General features: G+C 39.5%; 1 protein-coding gene across 2 annotated transcripts in view; it reads right to left on the bottom strand.

Annotated features, from left to right (window-relative positions):
- F5 (coagulation factor V) overlaps positions 1-23,240 on the bottom strand; it is a 69,084-nt gene extending 45,844 nt beyond the window's left edge. Inside the window, exons 1-3 of one of the 2 annotated variants that reach the window (XM_048810065.1) lie at positions 22,945-23,240; positions 20,696-20,787; positions 12,738-12,860 (exon numbers count right to left, since the gene is read on the bottom strand). In XM_048810065.1, the coding sequence (XP_048666022.1) occupies positions 12,738-12,860; positions 20,696-20,787; positions 22,945-23,102 (373 nt within the window). In that variant the 5' untranslated portion in view covers positions 23,103-23,240. The remainder of the gene's footprint in view (positions 1-12,737; positions 12,861-20,695; positions 20,788-22,944) is intronic. The other variant, XM_015491858.2, reaches the window with a different exon arrangement.
- Between the last annotated feature and the right edge of the window lie 1,533 nt (positions 23,241-24,773).

The following is a 24,773-nucleotide window of genomic DNA, read 5'->3' as shown; positions in this document are numbered from 1 at the left end:
TCACATCCCGTATGTGCTCTCCTTGCCTTTCTGGCAGGAGGTGGAGGATGTAGAAATTGGTCTTCCTTTTTGAAGAAGGGGAACTGAGATGCTCAAAGTCAAAAGACCAGAGGGTTGGGTGGGGCTTTCAACAATTAAGGGAAGATGTGGTAGAGATGGAGCAAGTGAGGAGGGAAGAGGCGAGGGCAGAGTTGAGACAGCCCCAGGGCTGGGCAGTGTCCCCTGTAGGAGGGGTCCTCAGTTAATTCAGTGAAAGTGTCACTACCAGCAGCAGGTGCAGGGATTTCCTTGGGGATACTGTGATCTTTGATACAGTAGCCCGATCACTGTCTTGAGGTAGAGGGGAGGCCATCAGCGCATGGCTCTGGGCAGGCAAGGATCAAGACTGAAATGTTCAGGATGGGGAAAGGACGCTGGGAACTGTTCTTACTCGAGGGATTGTGCTTTTTGAAAACAGATGTTTTCATTTTCATTTCTTCCCTCCCCCAGACTCTCCTTCCTTCACTTGCCTTCCTTTCTTCCTTTTGTGCTGCCTCACCTTTTCCCACCACCCTTCCTTCCTTCCCTCGCTCCCTTCTATTCATCATCTTCATTGAGATAAATTTGCACATAACAAAGTTCACCAAATCTAAGTGTAATATTTGCTGAGTTTTGACAGACATGGACAGGCTCATAGCTATAGGCACAGTAGATAGAGCAGGTTCCTTCACTCCAGAGTTGCCTTGTGCCTCGCAGTCAGTGCCCTCTCCCACCCAGGCCCAGGCAACTGCCCCCTGTTTCCTTCACTGGCATCTGCTTCTCTATGAGCTCATACAAATGGGATGACTTTATAGATGGCTTTGTGTTCAGTTACAGTTAGTTGGTAATGGTATATATTTTTTGTAATTTCTTTCTCTTTTCTAGTTGATATGAACTGTTCTACCTGAGCACATGTATTCATCTCTTTTTTTCTTTCAAATATTTTAAAATTATTAGCACATACTAATTATGCAGATTTGGGGAGTTCACCGTGACACTTCCATATGTGCCTATATCATGCTTTGATAGTGTCCTCCGCCTTCTCCTTTCCTCTTTCTTAAAACTCCTTTTGCTATTTTCAGATTTTTTTTTGTTTCTACTTGTTGCCTTTTAGCCTCTTTGTATCTAATATTAAGTGGATTTTTGAATCCTGTATACAGTTTGATATTTTATTCAATCTTACAATTCACAGCTTACTTGCAGTGTTCTTTCCTCTCACTTGGAATGTCAGTAAATTGTCGGATTGAAAACCACCATCCTGCTATGTGCTTTATTTTTCTGTCTGTTCTTTGTTAATTTTCCTTCTCCCCTGCCTCCTTTTGGGTTGAGTGCTTTTAATGATTCTCTCAAGTCCCCACTGTTGGCCCCTTGGTCTCATTTTGTTGTTAGCAGTGTCCTACAGTTTACAGCTTTAACGTACAAGACTCCCTGCAAATAATGACATGACACTTTACCTACAAGACCCTGTAGTGCTCTGGTCCATTTCTTGCCTCCTGGTGTTTATGTTGTTGTCGTCCATTTTACTTCTATGTATACAGTACAATTCACAATAAATTATTATTTTTGCTTTAATATTTAGATAATCAATTATCTTTTTAAGAGGTTAAAAATAAAGAAAAACTTCTCTATATTTACTGATTTCTAGAATTTTTCATTCCCTCTTGCTGAGAGCCACAGCCCGGTCAGAATGACACCTGGCATTTGCCAGAGGGAATGTTTGAAAGGTGACACCAGCGAACCATTGAGATGATGATTTGAGTTAAGCTATATATAATTGCTGTGATGCTGGATTGATTGTATTGTATATTTGACCTTTACCCTTGGGCAATGGGGCGGCTCTTGCTGCCTCCAGCACCCCCTGCTTTGGAGTTCTCGAGGGGATTCCTGGAGGGTTCGTGTTGTTTGGGGAAGGTCAGGAGGAGGGATTTCCGGTTGGTGTGGTGTGTGCCTGGAGGAGCCGCGTGGGTGGTGGGTGGCGTCTGGCAGAGGTACCCGGGGAGCATGTGTGGAGTGTGCTGGTGGAGTTTGGAAATAAAGTTCGTTCCTGCTTGAGTGGCTCGTGATTTGTGCCCAGCCAGACTGCGGCACCCTCTGTGAGTCTGAATATCCCACTCAGACAATGTTTCTATCACTAAAGAAATTCCTTTAACTTTTTTTTCTGGTTTGCTAGTGAGAAATGATCTCTGCTTTTGTATGTCCAAGTCAGTCTTTACTTTGCCTTCATTTTGAGAGAATCTTTTTGCTTGACATGGACAGATCTCCTTGTGTCCTTTTTTTCCTAGCACTTTGACCATTTTCTCTTTGGCCCTAGTTTTTGGCAACGTGGCTGTGATGCACTTTGGTGTGGTTTTCTTCATGTTCCCTTCCATGGTTTTGTTAAGGCTCTTTAAATCTGCAGATTTGTAGTCCTTTTCACATTTGTAAAGTTTTCAGCTGTTATTTCTTCAAATTCTTTTCCTGTCTCCACCACGTCTGGGACCTAGTTAGGTATGTTAGATTACATGGTATCATTCCACAGTTCAAAGATGCCCTGTTCATTTTGTTCTCTTTCTTATCTCTGTGTTTCATCTTGAATAGTTTCTACTGCTATGTATTAATGCTCCTGAACATTCCCCTCCATAGTGTCTAATGTGTTGGTAACCTCATCTATGCAGCTATGAAAGTTCTAGATAAGTATCTTTCTATCTTCTGTCTCTCTCTGATCTGCTCATCCTTTTCTCTATCTGAAACATGGAGAAGACTCATTACAGCCATCTTAAACATCTGTGCTGCAGCACTGTCCACTCTCTGTGTAGCTGTACCTCCCCCGACCCCCACCTCAGAGAGTCTGTTCCCCTTACAACTCTGTGAGAGTTTCCACAGTGTCAGCCTATGTTTGGGCCCTTTTGGTGGATATGGGAACCAGGGCACACAGTGCTGTGGTCAGCATACCGGCCCCAAGGTGATCTGCATCGCTGTGCTATGTGACTCCAGCGTGGAAGCCCTGTGATGGCAGAGCCGAGTAGCTGAATCTTCATCACTTCTGCACGAATTTCTACCATGTGCAAGTCCATGTGCAAGTCTACCCCACTTCTCTCTCCAGCCTTGTCATATGTGATTCCTTCCACTGTTCACTGTGCCATGGTCACTCAGGCTCCCTGTCAGTCCCCCATCTGCAAGGACCCAGGGTTCTTGCACATGCTGCCTCTTCTGCTTCCAGTGCTCATCTTCTTTTTCTTCCTTGGGATAAATGTTAGGTTACTCCTTCCCTTATCTCTGACTCTGCTGCATGTTTTTGTTTTATAGCATTTGTCATAATTTGTAATTAAATATTTGTGATATTATGTGATAATTTAATTTTCCTTCAAGATTATAATTATTTTTAAGGTATTTTTATTCTATACATTTTGATTGCCAGAGTGTAAGCTCCTCAAGGAATATTGCTGGTTTGTATTTGTCCTAGTATCTCTATACCTTCCACAGTGCATGGAGAAGCATGGAGAGAATGCTTCATGCGTATTTATTGAACTCTGAAGATTTAAGATCCTGTGGGTTAGAGCCCCGTCACAGCTCATGGATGTGTTTTGCTAGGATTTCATGGTATTAAAGCAGATTAAATGCCAACAGTAAAAATTTGGAGATAATCATATTAGACTCTGGATTCCTTGTTTCTCTTTTAAAAACAGAATCTCCTCAAATTATTACATAAAATAGAAAGGAAGGAAACACTCCCAAATACATTCTATGAAGCCAGTATCACCTTGATACCAAAATCAGACAAAAACATGTCAAGGAAAGAAAACTACAGACCAGTATCCCTGATGAACATATATACAAATATCCTTTATTAAATATTGGAAAACTGCATTCAAAAATTATGATCAAGTGGATTTTATCCAAGGAATGCAAATTAATAAATATAATTCACCACATAAAAATAATTAAGGACAGAATCACATGATCATCTCCATAGATACAGAAAAAGCCATTGACAAAATCCAGCTCCCATTCATGTCAAAAACGCTAGAGAAAGAAGGAATACTAGAGACAGAAGGAATTTAACATGTTAAATCGATATAAACAAACCCAAGCTCAGTGTCATATTGAAAAGAAAAATTGAAAGCATTTTCTCTAAAATCAGAAACAAGACAAGATGCCCACTCTCACCACTCCTAGTTATCATGGTCCTTGAAACTCTATCTAGACTAATCAAGCAAGAATAGGAAATTAAAGGGATACAAATAGAAAAAGAAGAAGTCAAATTATCTCTGTTTGCTGAAAATGTGATTATATATCTAGAAGACCCAAGAAACTCTACCAGAAGACTTTCAGAGCTGATAAACAAATTCAGAAAATTAGCAGGATACAAGATTAATGTACACAAATCATAAATTGATAGCTTTCCCATATCCTAATAATGAATCTGCTGAGAAAGAAAACTGGAAACTATCCTATTCAAAATAACCTCAAAAAATTCTTGGGAATAAATTCTGACCAAGGAGATGAAAGACCTCTATAATGAAAATTGTAGAACACAGAAGAAAGAAATTGAAGAAGACTGTAGAAGATTAAAAGAACTCCCATGTTCTTGGTTAGGAATAATTAATATGGTTAAAATGCCATAATGCCAAAAACAATGTACAGATTCAATACAATCCTCATCAAAATAGCAATGACATTCTTCACAGAACTTAAAATCGGTCCTAAAGTTCAGATAGAAGATGAAAAGACCCAGAATAGCCAAGGAATACTAAGAAAGAAGAGAAAGCTGGTGGCCCCACAATTCCTGATCTCAAATTATACCAGAGGTATAGTAATAAAAGCAACATGATATTGACATCAAGAGAAACACGAAGACCAAAGGAATAGAATAAAAGATACAGAGAAAAACACATATATACAGGCATCTGATACTTGACAAAGATGCCAAAAACATGTTGGAGAAAAGATAGCCTTTTAAACAAATAGTCCTGGGAAAACTGGATTTACATATGTAGAAGAATGGGACAGGTCCCCATCTTCTACCTTGCATAAAAGTCAACTCAAAATTGATGAAACACTTAGGAATCAGACCAGAAACTTTGCAACTATTAGATGAAAACATGTCAACACTCCAACATATTAGCATATGACAGACTTCCTTAATTAGACCCCCAAAACTCAATAAATGAAACCATGAATCAATAAGTGGGGTGGCATGACATTAAAAGGCTTCTGCACAGCAAAGGAAACAAGAGCATAAAGAGAGAGCCTGCAGAATAGGAGAAAATCTTTGCCAGCTACTCCTCTGACAGGGGATCAATATCCAGAATATATAATGATCCCAAAACACTTAACACCGAACAAAATCAAATAGCTCAATAAATGGGTGAAAGAACTGAACAGACATTTTTCAAAAGAATAAACATAAATGGTCCAACAAGTGTATGAAAAATGTTCAACATCCCTAGCAATCAGGGAAATGCAGTTAGAACAGCAATCATTAAGAATGCAAACAATAATAAATGCTGTTGGGGATGTGGGGGAAAAGGTACACTTATACTTTGTTGGTGGGACTGCAAATTATTATAACCATTCTGAAAAACAAATGGAGATTCCTCAAAATACTAGGAATAGAATTACCATATGACCCAGCTATCCCATTCTGTGGTATTTATCCAAAAGAACTAAAATCAGCATACTAGACTGGTACAGGCACATCAGTGTTTATAGCAGCACAATTCACAGTAGCCAAGTTTCAAACCAACCCAGGTACCTGTCAACAGATGAATGAATAAAGAAAATGTGGACTGGATGCGGTGGCACATACCTGTAATTCCAGCAACTCAGAGGGCTGAGGCAGAAGGATCATGAATTTAAAACCAGCCTCACCAACTCAGTGAGGTCCTAAGCAACTTAAAGAGATCCTGCCTCAAAATTTAAAAACAACAAAATGTTTTTAAAAGGGCTGGGGATGTGACTCAGTGGTTGAGACCCCCTGGGTTCAATCCCCTGTACTAAAACAAAACAAAACAAAAAATTTTAAGAAAGCAAATGTGGTATGTACACACAATGACATTTTATGTAGCCATAAAGAAGAATTAAATTATTATTATTATCCATTTGCTGGCAAATGGATAGAACTGGAGATCATTATGCTGATTTCCAGCCAACTTTAGAAAGTTAAAGGTCAAATGTTTTCTCTCACATGTGGAAGACAGAGCAAAATATGGGAAAAAGTGTGTGTAGGGGGGTGAAATTCCATGAAAATGGAAGGGAGATCAGTGGAATAGAGGAAGGAGGTAGAGAAGGAGGGAGGAAGGATAGATATAGGGAAGAACAGTGGAATGAAATTGATCTAACTGTGCTGTGTACATACACAAATATATTACAGTGAAATTCACTTTTATATATATCTACAGAACATCAATTAAAAAATTATAAATAAATATAAGGAAAACCATTGGAGAGGTAGGGGAAGACCCATGAGGGAGGAGAGAGAGAGAGAGAAGTGCTGGGGACTACAATGGAGCAAATTATATTCCATGCATGTATGATTATGTCAAATGACCTCCAATATCATGTATAACTATAATGTGCTAATACAATTATGTAAAAATTATAGATACAAAGTCAAAGAGCCATGGGGATGGGCCTGTAGCCCAGTGCTAGAGCGCTTGCCTTGCAGATGTGAGACCCTGGGTTCCATCCTGAGCACCACATAAAAATAAATAAACAAATAAAGATATGTGTCCATCTACTACAACTAAAAACATTCTAAAATAAAATGTCAAAGAGTCAAAAACAGCTAGAATAAAATTTCATCAAAAAAGAGGGATATATTGTTAAAATGACTTTTTTAAATGATATCTGCACTAACACTAAGAAATAACACCAAAAGATTTTGAGGGTAATGGCTCAGGAATGACTTGCTATAATTGGTGCTTCTACCCCACAATGCAACAATCGTACTTGATATAATGGGACTATCTCACCAAATCGCTGCAGTGTTATAACAAGAAATAAGCCACAAGAAATTCAATGTCAAGATTAAGAAACAAAAAAAAAAAACCAAATCCTGAAGATCTGGTAACATAGGCTCAAACTCCTGCATAGACTTTGGCTGGACTGGTGTCTGGGCTGTGCTCTCCTACTTTCTGATTGCCCGTATCTACTGAACCCATGTTCTTTTGAATTTCCCACCTGGCCACTCTGGACATCCGAGCCTGTGACCCTTGTGCTAGAGTGTAAGCTGAACACTGGACTCTGTTGCTCCCTCCCACCCCTGAAAGACAGTTTGGCAGTGACTGATAACCCATATTTACCATAAGCTGAACTTTCATTCTGAAGATAAATAGGATTTAAGTGTTAAAATTATCAGGAGCTGAGAAATGATAGAAGCTTACGTAACTTCCTGTGAGTTATAACATTTCAGCCTTAAAAAAATAAAAGAGTAGGTGAAGAAGACTTTCTACTGATAAACAGGGAGCTTTATCTCTGAAAAGTTACAAAAGAGGTTTTGTAGCAGGGCAAAAACAGACTGATAAGGAGAGCTGCCCTCTGAGGTCAGACTATGCACTAATTGGCCTGAGGTGGCTGGGGTGGAGCTGCACAGTGGTCAGTCAGGCCAGCCCTGACTCAATGCTTCTTGGCCTTATGGAACTTAAAAAAAAAATGATGTGTCCGAACACAAAGCTTGCACCCTTCTAACTTTTTAAACATCTTGGGGCATTCCTATGCCAGAAAGTAGCCTTCTTTCCATTGCATTCACAAGCTCTCTAAAGGATACAATATGATATTTTTTTTTTGTCGGGTGAGAGATAATTTACCTTTCTTCCTCTGAAAAAATGGGCACTCATCCTTTTCACATGTGATGAAATATAAGCTCCCCCTTCTTTGATCTTTGGTTGTGCTACAGCTTTTAAAAATAGCACTCATCACAATTTGTAATTAAATATTCATGAGATTATATGATTAACAATACTTTCTCCTAGGTTGTGTGAGAAGCATGTGAGCTGTGGGGTCAGAGATTGTACCTTTTGTCAACTATGTGAAGCTTAGAAAGTTTCTTAATGCCCTATTTTAGCTTTTTCTTTCTTATTCAGAATTTAAGATAACATGATCCTTTTCCTGGATATAATAGGAATGATAATTATTTTTGATGGATTACGAGGACTGAAAAATATATATAAGATGACCAACCCCTAATTATTACTCTGACAGCCTGTGGCAATATGCTTTTGTATTTTAGCCAAGTATTTTCTCTCCCAGTTGCTTTATAATTTATACAGCCTATTTCTCTATGTTTTATTTTGGATAAGATAAATATCTTAAGTGTTCTTAGTTCTCTTAATACATGTGAGAAAGAGTGAAATTGGTGATTGCTTTCCTTAGGCTGATATGAAGAGGAACCCTGGGCTGAGTCCATCTAAACAGCACACTTCCCATGTTTCTGGAGGCTGGAGGCCTGAGGGCAGCATTGAGCTCATTGGGGCTCTGGTGGTGGTCTCTTCCAGGTGGCAGACTGCTTTCTCTTCGTATCCTCACCAGCAGGAAAGGGCAGGAGAACGGTTCTTGGGGTTCCTTTTGTAAGGTCCTGAGGGGCCACCCTTGTGACTTAAGCACCTCCTAGAGGCCAAGCCCCTCAACCACCACGCTGGGGTTTAGGATTTCAATATGAATTTGGGGGAGACACAAACATCTGTTCCACTGCAGTGAGGCATCTATTCTAAAGGTGATAAAAACTAGCGCCCGGGGTGTGACTACTCATATCCTACAGCAAGATGAGTACAGGTCAAAGCAAAGGGGAAACACCACACAGTCCCCACTTCCTAACCAGTCCTCAGTACGCTGGTTCAGCTCAATGATGACACCATCATCTGCTGCCTTGGGCCCACAGCTAGGTGCCCAGGCTCAGCCTGGTAATAGGAGGGTGTGTGTTGGTGGCCTAATTGTGATGGGCCTTATCCCCAGATTTCTTGTATGGCTCCCCAGTGCAGAGGCTACAATTAGACACCACTGTTTGAATGAGAACCAAGCAATGTAAACATTTAGGAATTACCTCAAGCCCCAGAGCACTTGTGCTAGGTACGGCAGTATGACCGAGTTTTTTATGATACCTTGTTTGTGAATGGTCAGTGGTTCACAGCAGGTTTATTTAAACACATATTGGGTTTCAAAATTTTTTAATGTGTACAGTATGATATTTTGATATACATATAGATTTTGAAAAGGTTATTATAATCTTAGAAATTAATACCCATATAATTGAGCAAAGTAAATTACTCAGAATTTCACATTCATATCAGTTAAATGTAAGAAAAATTTCAGATGCATGAATTTAATTAATTTTTAAAGGTGAATTATGGAATGATTGGTGACCAACAGATTTGCAGATGGGTGATATTCTGTAAGCAAGTAGTGAGGACTACTAATGAGACAGTTTGGGGAAAATTTTATCAGTGCTTTTGTTTTTTCTCTTCAAATTATTTTGCCTTTAGAATAAAGAGGCTTTTTTATTTTTTATTTATAACCTACATAGTATTAAGTGTGAAATAAAAACAGCTATTTATAGGGAACATTTTTGAAATGCATTTTTTGTGAATTGAAAGAAAAAGTGAAGACTAAAGAAGAAAAATGGGCAGGAACAGCTATTGTGTGAGAGCACAAAAAGTCCTTATTCAGTCTCGGGCTAGAATAAATTCTTTGCATGAGGGTAGTCCTTGGTTTCATATCTACTCAGTTCTGTTCGCTTCCTGCTCAGTCCATATTCAGCTTTGAAATTTGTTTGCTCTTATCACGTGTACTAATTATTTTGCCAAAAGGCTCTCAGCATTTTTTTAAAATGTAAAATGGTGCATACAAGCTTGGGGAAATGAAATCCCAAAAAGCCTTTTTGGTTGCCCATTAGGGTGCTCATTCATTAAGTTGTCTCTTTACTTATTTTTGTGAACAACTCCTTCCTCTCCATTTAATAAACTTTGTGAATGGTTCAGTGCATTCAAAGACTCAGAGCACTCTTTTAGAAGCTATGACTTAGGCAATGGGCAATTAAAATACTGTTTTGCAAAGAGCCTGATTCCATTGCACGAGGCATGCAAGCCTTTATTGAGGGGAAATTCACATTTTTGAGAATTTTTATACTAGTCAGCAGTTTGTTTCAAGTTTTATCGTATTTTCAAGGAAATAGCTACATAATACTAAAATTAAAATTTAGGTGAAAAATAAAAATATAATCACTACATTATGTTCATTATGTCCAGCATTGAAATATTTTAGAAAAGCCTAGAAGATTAAGTTTCCATATAGAATTTAGTAACACTTAGATGCAAGGAACAATCTCTAGTGGGGATTTTTTTTTTTAAATTGAGTTTAAATTTAAGAGTTGGGTTACCAAGAGATATCTAAATATTATCAAACTAATTTTGTGGTACAATACTAATAAGGCAACTCACACATTTAAAATATATCAATATAAATTAAATGAAAGAATAATATTAAGATTTAATATGAAACAAATGTTCTAAAGGTAATGATCAACACAACTTTGAAACATACTGAACAACAAAATGTGCTCAAGGGTATGAGTTTTACCATACCATGCACCTTCAGTGCATGTTTCATATAGTTTCTGAAATTTTAGCCTCAAATTGAAACTCTATTAGTGATAGAAAAGTTGCAAATGATCAGGTACAGTTACGATGTTTTATTTCTTAATTTAAAAGCATATTAAATGTATTTCTAAAGGAAGCATTATTATGAACCACAAGTCGTCTCTTCTGCCAGAAAGGGTTCCCATTCTAGACCTGTGGACTGTTGTGGTTTCTCAAACCTATCCCACTGTCTTGATCCCCCGCCATCCATCTCTCATATGTTCTCCTCTGAGATAGAGGAATTGGGGTTTCCATGTAGTTGTCACAGCACATGGTTAGTTTGTCCCACTTCTGAGAAAAAAGTCTCAAAACTCAGAGGAAGGCTACAGGTGAGGGTGTGTGAGACATGAAGAGGGGGAGGCCTTATTTCATCACAGAGGGCCTCGTAAAATGAACAAAAGCTTGTCTTGTACCATGAGGGGGCTACTTACTAGATTTGCATCTCATTTCCAAGACAAAGTTTACTTTCTCCACCCATCCACACTTGGCTCTCCGAGATTCATGGCACCAAAGGAACTAATAGTGCCAGTAATCTGGTACAGTGGAAGTGCTGAGACATTTCAAGTAATTTTTCGTAAGAGACTGTGGTCTGGGGGGTGGAATATACAAGCAAATTAATGGTAAAGGCGAGGACTGATGTTGCAAGGTCCATTTGCTGTGCAAACAGTCTAGTGGGGAACAAAGTCCACAACTTGTACCTCTTCCCCTGTTAGAATCAGAACCTGCAAGGGACACACTGACATTTTGAGGTTTTCTCCTGCTCTGCACTGCTGAATTCCTCAAGCAGTCATCTGAAGACCTCCAGAGTAGTTTAAGTGGTTGTTTATTATGCCACTGTGTGATTTTAGGAAGTTAGAAGAGAGTCCTGTGGACATTGCCCTTCCCAGTATTGCCACATTAGCTTTTGAAGATGGCTGCAGTTTCACAGATAATGCTTCATTGTTTTTCCTCAAGCCAAGGACTTAGTTTTAGATTTAGTTTGTGGGGAAGGTAGTTCATTAACCTGTGGTCTATTACACTTTAGTAAGAATAAATTTAACAGTACTTTACATAAAAAATAATAGGTGTAAAATCATTTCCTAACTCACAAATTATCAGGTATTAAATTATTTGCACACAATTTGAAAAATCCTTTTTTACTGTCATAGTGAATATTTATTGATTGCTTATAACATGCTAGTCATTGTTCTAAGATTTCATGACAACAAACATGTATGAGATAAGTATGATTCCTATCCTCATTTTACAGATGAGACACAAAGAGTTTAAGTAACTTTCCAAAAGTCACAGCATTAGTGTCTTAAGCCAAGATTTGCACCTGACAGTCTAGTTCTTGGACTCTCCTACTCACCTACTCAGTTCTTCTCCAAGAAGGTGTGAAGGTAGGATCATGTATGGAGGGGGGGGGAGAATTGTAAAATATGAAAAATCTGAAGTCTGAACCTAAGTCTTCTTTCAAAGCTTATGTTTCTAACCACTCTGTCCAAAATTCAAATACTACTATTTCTAGTGCCACCACCATCAAATACCACTTATGTGTGTTATTTGTGTGCCAGGCCACCCCCTTTGTCAGGTTATTCCTATGTCACTATGTCAGTAATTCATGGCCAAACCCAGTCGGCTACCTATTTTGGTAAATAAAGTTTCATTGGCAAACAGCCATGCTTGTTCATTTATATATTCTTTCTGGTTGCTTTTGTACCGAAATGTCGAGTTGAGTAGTTATAATAGAGATCTGTGGCTTGCAAAGCTGAACATATTTACTAGTTGCCTTTTTACAGAAGTTTGTTGACCCCTACCTTAAACCATCACTTAATGTACATATTATTATCATTCCCATTTTAAGATAAACATTTTGGAATTCAGAGAGATTAGGTAATTTGCCCACCCAACTATTAAGGAGCAAGAATTAATGAAAACCTAAGGTCTAGATGACTCCAGAGCTTGCTTGTTTGTTTGTTTATTTATTTATTTTTGCATTTTTGAAACTTATAAAGGCAACAATTTTTATAGTTACCATTTGTGGGAAAGAATATTTCCCGAATAACACAAGTTAATAATACCAGTTCTAAATTTTGAAATGACATAAGAATATGCCATTGCCCTTACCTTCTGAGAACTTACTGTACTTGACCCCTTGAGGATGGATGCTTAAGGGCTTGTCTGCCTTATTCTTAAAGTGAACTTTCATGATGTCTCCAACTTCAGCATATAAAGTAGGTCCAAGAAGTCCTATGGAAACAAGATTTTGTGTTTCAGGATCATCAATGACAGCGGTGCCAAGTGGGAAAAACATGTAGAGAAACTCCAGAAGCAATTGTTGTCATTCCTCCTGGTCCTGAAGCTAATGTGCTTCTCTTGAATTTAGAAGGCCCTGTCAGCACAGGGCCTACTACACTACATATAGTCACAACAGGGTGTGGAATCCTTGGCTGGACCCAGAGCAAGTCAAGAGAGCAGGGGAGACCTTTCTGACCAGGTCCCACTCTGATCCACTGCCTTTCCTTAGAGACTGCTATTTTTTAAATTAATTAATTTATTTTAATTAGGTATACATGACAGCAGAATGCATTTTTAAATTTATTGTATACAATTGCGGCATAACTTTTTATTTCTCTGATTGTACACAACGTAGTGTCACACAATATGTGCAGAAAGACTGCTATCTTTGGTTAAGAAAAGAAAGATCATTTTTAGTTATACCAGGGATGTGAAGTAGTGGTAACTTTATATTTCTCTGAAGTAGGAGACCCCAGAGGCCTAATTCACACAGCTCTCTGGCCCTGAGGCAAGTTCATAATTCCTAAATCAGAAGTGTATTTCTGATTGTATCCAAAGAACAATGAGAAAAACAGCCTGGGAAGAATGAGAAGAGACAAGGTAGGTGGAGGTGAGGTGCAGATCATGCAAGGCCCCATGGCTATGGTAAGAAATTTGGATTTTCTTCTATATAAAATGGCAAGTCACTGGAGCTTTGTGTAACAGAGATGGGCAGACATGTTTTAAAGGTCCATGCTAGCTGTGTAGAGAATAAACTGGTGGGAAGAGTGAAAGCAGAGGAAGTCCCATTTCAGACAAGTGACTGGATCAAGTCATCTATAAAGCCTCATGGGATTGGTTTCCGCCTATTAGAAATTGCAGAAGTAGGAGAAGGAAGTGATAGCAGTCATGGAGTCCCACCAGCATTCACTGGCAGTAGTGATGGTTAATCATGCAGCCTCCACAGTCCCCCAGACGGTCAAGCACCTTGGGCCCTTGCATTAAATCCTCACAATAAATCTTTAAGAGAGACATTAGAATTCTTATTTTACAGGTAAAGAAATTAAGCCTTGGAGAATTTAAATATCTTGCCCAATATTACACAATTAATGAGAGGCTAAGCCATCATTAAAACAGAAATCTAGCTGAGCTTTAAACTACCTCTTCATCCTGCACTCTCCACTTTGTATTCATTCATTCAACAAATATTGATTGTCCACATCCTCCAGGTTTCAGAACTGCCGCGGTACAGGAAGAGTAAGATACACTCCCTGCCTTTATAAGAACTTGTAAGATAGTAGGAAAGACAGATTCTGAAACTGGACCCAAGGGCACTCAACCACTGAGATTTTCTCCAGCCCTTTTTATTGTTTTTATTTTGAGACAGGGTCTTGCTAAATTATTAAAGCTGTACTCAAACATGTGATCCTCTGGCCTAAGCCTCCAAATTGTTGGGATTATAGGCATGCACCACCATGCCCAGTATAAAGACAGATTTTAACAAGTGATTATAGAAATATGTAATTATAAACTGCAGTAAGCCTTATGGCAGAATAGTACAGGGTATCCTGAAAAGTATTAGATAAGGGGATCTAGTCCACTCTTGCACAGGGAGAGGGTTAGGTTTGGGAAACACTTTCCAGAGGAAGTCATGCTCTAACTGAAGTCCAAGGGCAGAGAGGCCAAGAGATGGGCAGGGTCTTTCTATGGAGTGGGATTTGCATGTGCAAAGGCCTTGAGATGCCAGAAAGCTCAGCCTATTTGGATAACTGGCAGGAGGCCATAGAGAGCTTAGGAGGTAAGAGAGCAAAGTGGAAGGTGAGGTGAAGACCGCATCCCTGGCCCGCTCATTCAGGGCCTTATAGGACTTCTAGACAGTAGTGGTGGTTACTACTGTATAGAACAGTATGAACTTGCCGTGACCTACTAGTGTTCAGAGGCTGTCAAAGAGTTTGCAGCAAGATACAACATGGACCAGATATCCATAATCTCTGGCTGCATTTGTGGAGAATGATCTGGGAGAAACCGGTGTGAGAACTCCCTGAGAAAGGTTTGTAGGTGCATTCAGGTTATGGTGGTGGAGATGATAAGGAAGGGACATGAGAGATCCTTTGGGGGATTAACTTGTCAGGACTTGATGGGCTAGAGCAGGGTGGAAGGTGAGGGAGATCAAGTTGCTGTGGATGGTGATGTTTTGGTTTGGGGAGTTGGGTGGATGAAAGTGCTGTTCTCTGAAATGGAACACACTATGGGATTGTTTTGTTAGGTGGATGTGGTAGGCAGAATAATGTCCCCTCCCTCCCAGAGAGGTCCATGTTTTCATGCTTATGATATCTTAGTATGCTACTTTATATGGCAAAAGGGACTCTGCACATGTGATAAGCATTTGGGGAGGAAGAAGTTTTTCTGGCTATGGTGTGGGCCCAGTGTAGTCACAGGGTTCTTTTAAGAGGGAGAAAGAGCATCTTAGAAGGTTAGGGCTGGGGATGCAGTTCAGTGGTAGTTTATAGCCTGGCATGTGAGAAGCTTCAGTTTAGTCCCAACCTCTGCAAAATGAGGGAGGCTGGGGGCAAAAGGGAGAGAGATGGGAGGTTAGAAGATGCCACTCTGCTGACTTGGAAGATGGAGGAATACAAAGGCAGCTTAAGTAATTGAAAAAGACCAGGAAATGATTTTCCTCCAGAGCCTCCAGAAGTAAACAGCTCTGGATTTTAGCTCAATGAAACCCATTTTGAACTTCTGACCTCCAGAATTGTAACTGTAAGAGAGTGAACCAGCTGTGTTGTTTTGAAGGCACTAAATTTGTGGTGATTGGCTCCAGCAGCAATGGTTAACTGTAACCTATCATTTCTGATATAGAGGCCCTATCTTTCCCTCACTTGTCTGCACTGTTGTCTTGTTCCTGAGAAAGAACTCCTACTCCTGGGGTTTATATTACTCCATACCTGAAGCTTTCTTTCATTTGCTTTACGTTAGCTCTGCACAGGACCATGGAGGTCATGTAGTTCCATATTCATTTTAGAGATGGTTCATGAAGTCTGGGAGGGAGGAGTAAATGGTTTGCCCAAGGTAAATCAGCAATTTGGTGGCATTGCTGGGACTAGGACTCAGCTCTTCAAACTCTGGGGCTAAAGCTTTATTTCCCACTTTCCCACAGAGCAAGCCAGACCCTCCCCTTCCTAGAAAAGTCCAGAATTCTTCAGCTTTATTGGCTCCTGAGCATGTCTGACTCCACCACTGACCTCTGTCTGGCTGCTACCTTCCATCTTGGTTCCTTCTGGAAGTCCCACTGGCTACTCCCATCTTCCTGGCTTCCTATGAGCCCAACAGTACTGGCAGTACTATTGCACCCTGTGCCACATTTTGTTACCATGGCTCCCTGGCCTGGTTAATCCATTTGTTGGCATCACATGGCTTTAAATGCCAGATGCCCAGAACAAGTCTCCTAAGTTATTTTACCTGAACGGTTTGGAGATTTTATTCAGCTCCCTTCCAGCTTCTTCAGAGTTAAGCAAAACTAAAGGGTGTTTTCATGGATGCAAATCAGATTCCTTAATACATGCAGGCAAACACATGTCTGAATATTTTTGAGCTGCTCTTTAGCTCCTCCATAAACCCTTTCTACCTTCCCCCTCAGTACCCAGAACTTGCTGGGAAAAGGCCTACCTTGGAGCTTGGGGAAAGAAACATAGCATGTACCCAGTTTCATGGAATTGAGAAGGTAGAAAGAATGGCATGAGATGAGCTAATCTAGTCCCCTGCTCTCCAGTGAACAGTGGATTACATGATACAAGGAGCAGCTATTTTAAAACTCTTTTGGAGACAAACATTTCATAATCTTCCTTGAAAAGATTCAGAAACCCATCACTAGCTCTTTTAAAGCCTGTGATAAAATTTCTGATAATGAGCCTTGCCCTCCACCTGTCCAGTGCCCACAAATATCACTGGACTTTAGCCCCACAGCCTTGCTCCATCCACAATTACAACAACTTCTGGGGTCACCCTGCAGAAGTGCAACACTGTGACTTGTTCAGGGGTCAGCCAGAACCATACCTACCAGATGAGCAGAGCAGAAAATAAAGAAAAGGTACAAATGATACAGGTGGAGGCTGGGGAACTCATATGGTTAGTGGCAGTGTTCACATATAGACCTTCTCAATCAAAATCTGAGGCTCTCCTTCACACCAGCTCTGCTTCCTTGTCTCAGCTACAATACCAACTCCTACTTTTCAGGGCTTCATAGTTAAACAAATTTGGGAATTCAAGAAAAGATTGCATAAAAATGGATGCTAATATGCTTAGTTCACCTAAAACAAATACAATCTGAGATATGCAGGAGTTGACAGAAAAGTAATGCTTAAAGTGAAACGAACTTAAACATGAACCAAAGGCTGATTCATCAACTCTCAAGGTCCACTTATAGTTAATAAGGTTAAATAGGAAATTACTGTAAAAGTTTATCGTCTGAAAGGATTTCCATCACAGTACTCTTCTCTTATTGCTTGGAAGCGCAGGCTGGCAGCTGTCCTTTCTATTACTGTGGCACTCAGTGAATGTCCTACCCAATGAATGTCCCACCAGTATGACATAAACATTTAGTTAACTTGTCAAAAGCCACAAAAGGTACAACCTCAAATACCTGCTAATCTCTCTTTTCTAGGCCTAAGGACTGTTTCCAAGCCGATTTTCCCTTTTACCCACCTATAATTTAATTTCGTTAAACAGTCCTAAAGTATATACTACATATGCTAAGCTTGGAACCGAAGAATGAAAATGAATGGGCTCTGTGATAGAGGAGATCCTTCACTTGTGTCCACGCTACAAACTAACTTTATGGGCAACCTTACTGCTCCTCCTATCCCCAAGAGAAGGCAATAGCCCTTCTTCTTAAAGCTGAGACAGCCCAAGCTTTGAATCCCAGCACTTTCTGCTTCTTCTAAGTCTAACTCCATGAATTATTCTCTCTCAGATGTCTTTATCCTCACCCTTTTAATTGGAATCTTCCCTAATATATTAGATTTCTATATTCTGTTTTATAAAACTCCAAAATATCCTTAGACCCCTAATTCTCCTCTAGAGCTAACCTGTCTCTCCTCCTATTTGAAGCCAGATTTCAGGAAAGAATGATCTCATCTCTTCAATCTTGTTGCTCCTTTGAATTATTTTACCTTTTCTCCTTAAACTCTCCATGAGTGATCTCATACTTTCTCAAAGCTTCATTTACCATCTTGGTTCTGATGTCTCCCAAACATTTATATCTAGCTTGATGTCTCTTCTGAAGGTCAAACCGCTGTCTTCTCATTTGAGTCACTAGGTAGATATTCCAATGCTATCTCAAACCCCGAAACTTTCCTCAAAACTTTCTCCTATTTCTAAATTTTCTTTATCATTGAAGGGCAGCATATCTGTTCGGCTGTTCAAATTAGGAGTCTGAGTCTATCATAATTCTTCTCTCTTCCTCATTATCTACATATAATTTATTACCAAGTTTAGCTCCTCAATATCTTTGGAATCATCTGATTTTCTCCACCTCAGCTTCTCTGATGGCCTCTTACCTTGACTGACCCCAAAGTCCCATCACTTGTTTCTCTGGTGTGGACTTGGCTTTCTCCCACCCATTCTCCTTCTAAAGTACAAATCCAAGTCTCTCCTGTATATATATCCTTTCAGAGCCTCCTATTTTCCTCAAGATAAAGCCTTTCTATGGTTTTAATCCAGCCATGTCCCCATCTGGTTGCATGTTTTGTCAATTTCTCCTTTGATGTTTGTGCTGATCCAGTTATGGTTCCCCTAATACACCATGCTTTCTAACTTCTGAGTATTTACACGTACTGCTTCACTTTGGTTTAAAATGCATCTCCATCCCTAATCACTACTTGGATCCTTCTCTTTTTTTTTTTCCTTTAGCTATCAAGTTAGAAATAGGAAGATTTTCATGACTCCTAGATTGGAGATGGATCTCGGATGTCCTACTATAGATCTCTCATTATAGTTTCCCTTATTTCTGTTCTGTCATGACCTTTCTAATTATAGGTCATCCCCAATAACTGGTTGGCTCCTGGTAGTCAGGCTCTAGGTCTTACCCACTTTTATTTTCCTAGAACCTAGAATTTCATAGTTCTTAATACACAGTGTTAAAAAAGAAAAGAATATTTAGATGTATATTTATTTGAGGATACGTGAATATGTAAATGATCATATACAAAGAATATATAAATGAGTTAAGAAATATAGGTATGTAGATGCACATAATATAATGATATATACAATCAAATAGAGATAACATTAACAACTACTATAGCAACAATAATGATAACATAGCTAACTTGTTATTGAGTTCTTAATATGTGTTAACATTATTATAACTACTTTGTATTTATTAGCTCAGTTGATCCTCAAAACCATCCATGGAAGTAGGAATTAGTTCATGGTGCTGGGGGTATATTTAAGATGACAGAGGTATTTCTGCTGGTAGAGGGTATGTACCACGTAGTTTCAGAGAGAACCTGGCCCTGGTAGATGGTTGTGAAAGCCGTGGTAGGATTGAGGTTGTAAGATATACTGGGGACATTGAGAAGGAAAAGCAAAGGAAATCAGAGGGAAACAAGGCACAGAGACCTTTGGGAAGGGAGAGTGTTAAATATCCTGGCAATGGTAAAAGAACTGGAAAAAAGTTGTGGGCACTGACATCCTCGTGGTCACAGGGACCCTGCTTTGATAGTAATTTCAATGAACTCTATCTTATTGTACCATAGTAGAGAAAGGATATAAGGAAAAGAACCTGAGAGAATGATGTAGACTCCTCATTCAAGGGGTGAAGGAAAGGAGAATAAAGGAAAAGGTCATCAGGGTCATGGTGAGATTTCTTTCCTTTCAGGAATTTGCCTGATTATGGTTTGGTTTTGTTGTTTTTGATTTTTGAATGAAGGGAAGACTAGTTGAGGAAAGATTTAAGATTAAGGGAGATCAGAGGAGGCAGGGCAGACTGGGATGAGTCGGAGAGGTGGTGGTTGAGTGTGGGTAGATGACAGGCCTCTGTTTGGCTAAAGAAGTGTGGTGGGATCATTCTCAAGGGGACACAAATGAAAGAAGTTCTTCTTTGATGGTTTCTCTCATTTCTGTGGAATGTGGTTCCATAATTAAGATCCTAGACCCCTAATCCACTTAGTCTCTGTGATCAAACAAACAATATAGATGAGAAAGAGATGCAAAGAATTAGCTATACATACTTCCTTTGAATGAATTCAGGAAGTCAGATTGAAACAAAAGATCATGCTGTTAAGACACATCTGTGCCTTTCAGACCAACCCACAGCCCTGCGGAGATGTGTTTGAGCCCCCTTTGTCCACTGTTGCACTCACAGTGCCTAATTCAATGCCAAGCCCCCAACAGTGCTCCACGGTGGATTGTTAGATGAATGGGTAAAAAGTCAAATTCCTAAAAGTTTTGTTTAGCTATTCTGACCAAGACTAAAAACATCACTGGTTTCATGGGCATACAATGTGTACCTTTTGAAAGGACCCCCTAATCAGAAGGATCCTTGTTTGCTTTAATGCATTGCTATCACTGTTTTGAAAATTCTTAATAACACGAGCAAGGGGTCCCACACTCTCACTGTGCACCAGGCCAACATCCTATATATCCAATACTGGTAAAAACACAAACACACACATACACAAACACACACACACAAACACACACACACATTCTAAATAGGTACTTTAGACACAGATAAATAACACATGATCCATAAAAATTTATGTTTAAAATAAATGATTAAGCAAATAAATAAATATATTTCAGCCTACCTGAAATGCTGGATCGAGGTTTTTCTTTCTTAAAATATGCTTCATACTCTCTGTAGACTATTTTCTTAAAGAAAGTTGTAAAAGGATTCAAACTGGAATCAAAACACAAACATTAATTTGAAAGATGCATATAACATTTACTCATATTATAACCAAGTATCTCTCATAACCTCAGACGTCTAGAATGACAGTGTTTTATAGATATGAACAATAAGTGTAATTAATGAAATAATTATTGGACTCTTCAAAAATAGTATGTTGTGATCATATTCTTTCATAAGTTTAGAATGCTCTAATGATGATTCTCAGAATCAATTTTCTTAAAAGGAACCTAACATCATTGTATGAACTCAAACTTTAGGTTAGGTTTTAAATGATTAAAAATATGATCAAGTCACTTAAAAGTAAATAGGTGAGCTATTTTCAACTGATCAGTCAAATACAATTTTTCATAAAACACTTCCTGCAAATTATAATTTTAAGCCACTGGGAAATGTTATAAATTTGTATCGATTTGTTGGACCCTATTTCTGCTTGAGAGGGTGGAGATAGCTAATGGAGTAAAACTCAGATTCCTGTTGGAAACAAATGAAAAAACTATCTTGGAAAGATTAAGTAACTTTCTAAGGAAATACAGTTGATATATGACAAAGCCAGGATCCAACATGGTTAAAATCATTTCCTCTCCTCTGTCTTGACCCAGTTAATCTCTATTTTAATCTTTATTTCTACGTTCAACAGGGTTCTGAATCATAATAACTACAGTACCATATTCCACAGGAATGACAGAGGTTCTGAAAGGAGAAAATCCTGCAGGTGGCCCCCTTGTCAACAATTGACCCATCCTCCTTTCCTAACCCAGGGAAGACCTGCCAGCACAATGTGGTCCTCACATTGTACATTCGATCTTTTGGTTTGTATGCTTTGGCCTGCATCTATCCATCCCCACCCCAAGGCATAACTACCACATGCTACAGGGAAGCCTGGACAGAGCTCCTGTTCCACCCATGAGCAGGCAAGATTAGTATCAGAAAGAGTGTTATTTTCTATGGGGTTTGAGGGAGTAACAGTTCACTAAGGGTGTGGGCATGAACTTGGATGAATCATCTAGAAATGCAATATTTAAAATTATTTTCTTTTAAAAGAAATAATTTCTTTGTACATATGACCAAGATAGTATATAATGCCCTCTTATATAACCCAGTTACAATGGAGTTTTTAAAAGAGTTACTGTGATACATGGAAAAGACTCTCAAAATATTACTTTTTTTTTTTTGAAGATTGCTTTGGTTCTGTAATTGCAAAAGAGGAACACAGTTTTCACAATCATCTAAATTGTGATGCTAAGTTAAAAAATAAAAGTGATCACACTAGGAGGCTTACCATTTAAAACAAATAAAAATAAGATTAGCTGGAAATATTGGATAGACCCTATGATTTAGTTAATTTCTAGGAAGTCTCATTTTAACTTTTCAATTGGAAAAATATAGTTTGCAACTGAAAGATATGGTTTGATATTATTTAAACCTCCTCTTACTGACACATGCCTTTTAATAGTAACCTTACCAAAATATCTAGGGTAAACCATACTCCAGGAAGTGATTAAGAGAGAAAAAATTAAGAGTCACTGTGAACAGCCATGAATAAGCCAAATATGAAGCAGGACAGAGTAAAAGTACTGAAGTGTCGCATTTACATGGACTGATGTTTTAAAAGTCATTTTTAAGAAAGCAACAAAATGATGGCAGTAGTTATTCAGCTCAAAATAATTATCTGCTCAAAATAAAGTACAAGGTGCACAACTTTAGTTTTAGGAGATGAAGTTATGTGACAATGGAATAAATAATATGTAACTAGAAATGCCATAAAAATACTGAACTAGTAAAAATCTGGAATGGGAGCTGGTAGGAAAGGCAGATGAGGGAGCTTGGTGTTTGTGAATCAATCAATATGTTAAACCGACAATCAGACTACTAACAAAACTGTACTGAAAACAAACTCACAAAAAGAAAGCAGCGTTTAAACAATCAAGTTGAATATTTTCCACGTTAGTGGAGCAAAATTAGCACTCACCAAGTTTATTATGCTCTTCATACTTGATTAAATGTACTTATTTACCTGAAAACACACACACACACACACACACACACACACACACACACACCCCTGTGGAATTACAAAAGTAATATTCTCTAAAACATTAGATTATCCACCTTGGCTACCCCTCCTGGACACCATACCTGAATTACCTTAGATTTGTGTGCTCAGGGTGGTAGTTCCAGTTGATGACCTGAGCTGCCACGTAGAACTGCCTCAGCTGTGCTGCGTCAGCCCCGTGTCTCCCCCAGCCTGCCCAGCAGTTGCCCAGGACCACCAGTACCCAGAGGTGTGGGCAGCCTAGGAGCATGGTTCCTTCCCTTCTCCTGCCCTCTGCCCCCCTGGGACCAGCAGGGCTTGCCTGGCAGCTTGAGGTGCCTGGTGCTGCACTGTGAACTGTCTTGGCTGCAGTGAGCTCTGGGAGGCTGTGGGTGGCAGTGTCCTCCTCCCCTGCAGCCTCTGGCTCACCCTCCCTCCCAGCTTCCTGGGGCTTGTCCCTGCAGGGGCGTGGTAAGATCACTGTCCTTGGTGAGGAAAGGGACAAGAGGGAGAGTTAGTAACTGTTTTTCTACAGGTAAAGAAAAGGCAGGCAGAGATCTTGCTAGAGGATCCAATAGGAGGGACAGTGCCCAGGAATTCACAGGCCACACTTCCCTGGCTGAAGCTACTGGAGCAGTAGCCTCCCACCCTCCATGGTGTGTGTGTCAGAGTTTGTGCTTACCAGACTCTGCAATTCCCAGTACACTGAGACTCTGCAGCCTTCCTACCCCCAGTGGAAAGGGGCATTTTGTCTGATACTGGGCACAGAAACATTGTGCCCTCAGGTTGGCAATGAGTCCATGAGGAAGCCTACTGCTGTAGATCACTTGGCCAACTTCTACCCAGGCACAGTTGTCTTGATAAGGGTTTGCTACTGGTTAGAACACAGCAGAGCAGAGGGCTTAGCTGAGATAATCAGTAGTTCAGATTTCAGTTCTGTTTACTAATTGTGCTCTTGGGCTCAACTCTCCAGACTGCGGCTTGACATCTGCACAATGGGGTTGCTAAGACCAGTTTTTCCTGAAAGCATTGTTGGAAGGATTAAAGAATATTGCCTAGCACTTAGAAAGCACACAGCACATGTTTACTTCTGTGATTATGTTTTCCTGTCTCCAGGGCCCCTCATATTTCCTGAAGGATGTATTTCACAAAGGGTGATTCAATCTTTTTCTGCTGTTGGTAGAGGATCTGAGAATTCTATTACCTGAGACATCATGATGACTCATCCAAGGGTGCCTGGATCTGTGTGCCTCCAAGCTTCTGCATATGCTTTATGCCTTCAATTCATTCAACAAGTTGTGGTCTGACACCTCCAAGAGGTACTATTTAGTGACACCAGGCTTCTCTGCAACTCCCCTCCGCAGTCTTCTCTTTCCCCTTTTGCTAATATTATCTACCAATGTAGAATTTCCTTCCTCTTTTGCTTGCCCATTCTTTGAAGTTCTGAGTTCTCCCTGTCTCCCTGATGGTGGACTCAAATTTGACTTTTCTATTTTATGAACTCCTACACCACCATTCAAATAATACACTTCTGTTGTTCCTCTTGTATTATACTGTGTGGGTTTCTGTTGTACCCCAACTAGGTTATAAGCTGCTCCAGGTCTTACACTTCTGTACATTTGATTTGTGAACCAGTGATTCCCAAAGTCAAGAGAGCATTAGGATTCCCTAGTGACTTTCACAAAGCGCAGATTCTGACTCAGGAAAGACCAGTGGCATATAATACCTAGCCTAGTGATAGACAAACAAGAAGCAGTTATGGATGCCAAAGGCAGTATGACTGAGAAACTTTTTTTAAAGCACCATGTGCCTAAATCTCAAGGTTATTATCAATATTCTTGAAAAAGCCTTGTAATCTTTAGGCTGCTTTACCATTTTAACTTGTATATTTGCTTATATGTACCCAGTCTATATGATGTAGTCATTGGGTTACATTTCACCA

Source organism: Marmota marmota, unplaced genomic scaffold, assembly GCF_001458135.2.
Source record: "Marmota marmota marmota unplaced genomic scaffold, marMar, whole genome shotgun sequence".
In the NCBI taxonomy this organism is placed as follows: Eukaryota; Metazoa; Chordata; class Mammalia; order Rodentia; family Sciuridae; genus Marmota; species Marmota marmota.
This window is presented reverse-complemented; position numbering and strand designations above follow the sequence as displayed.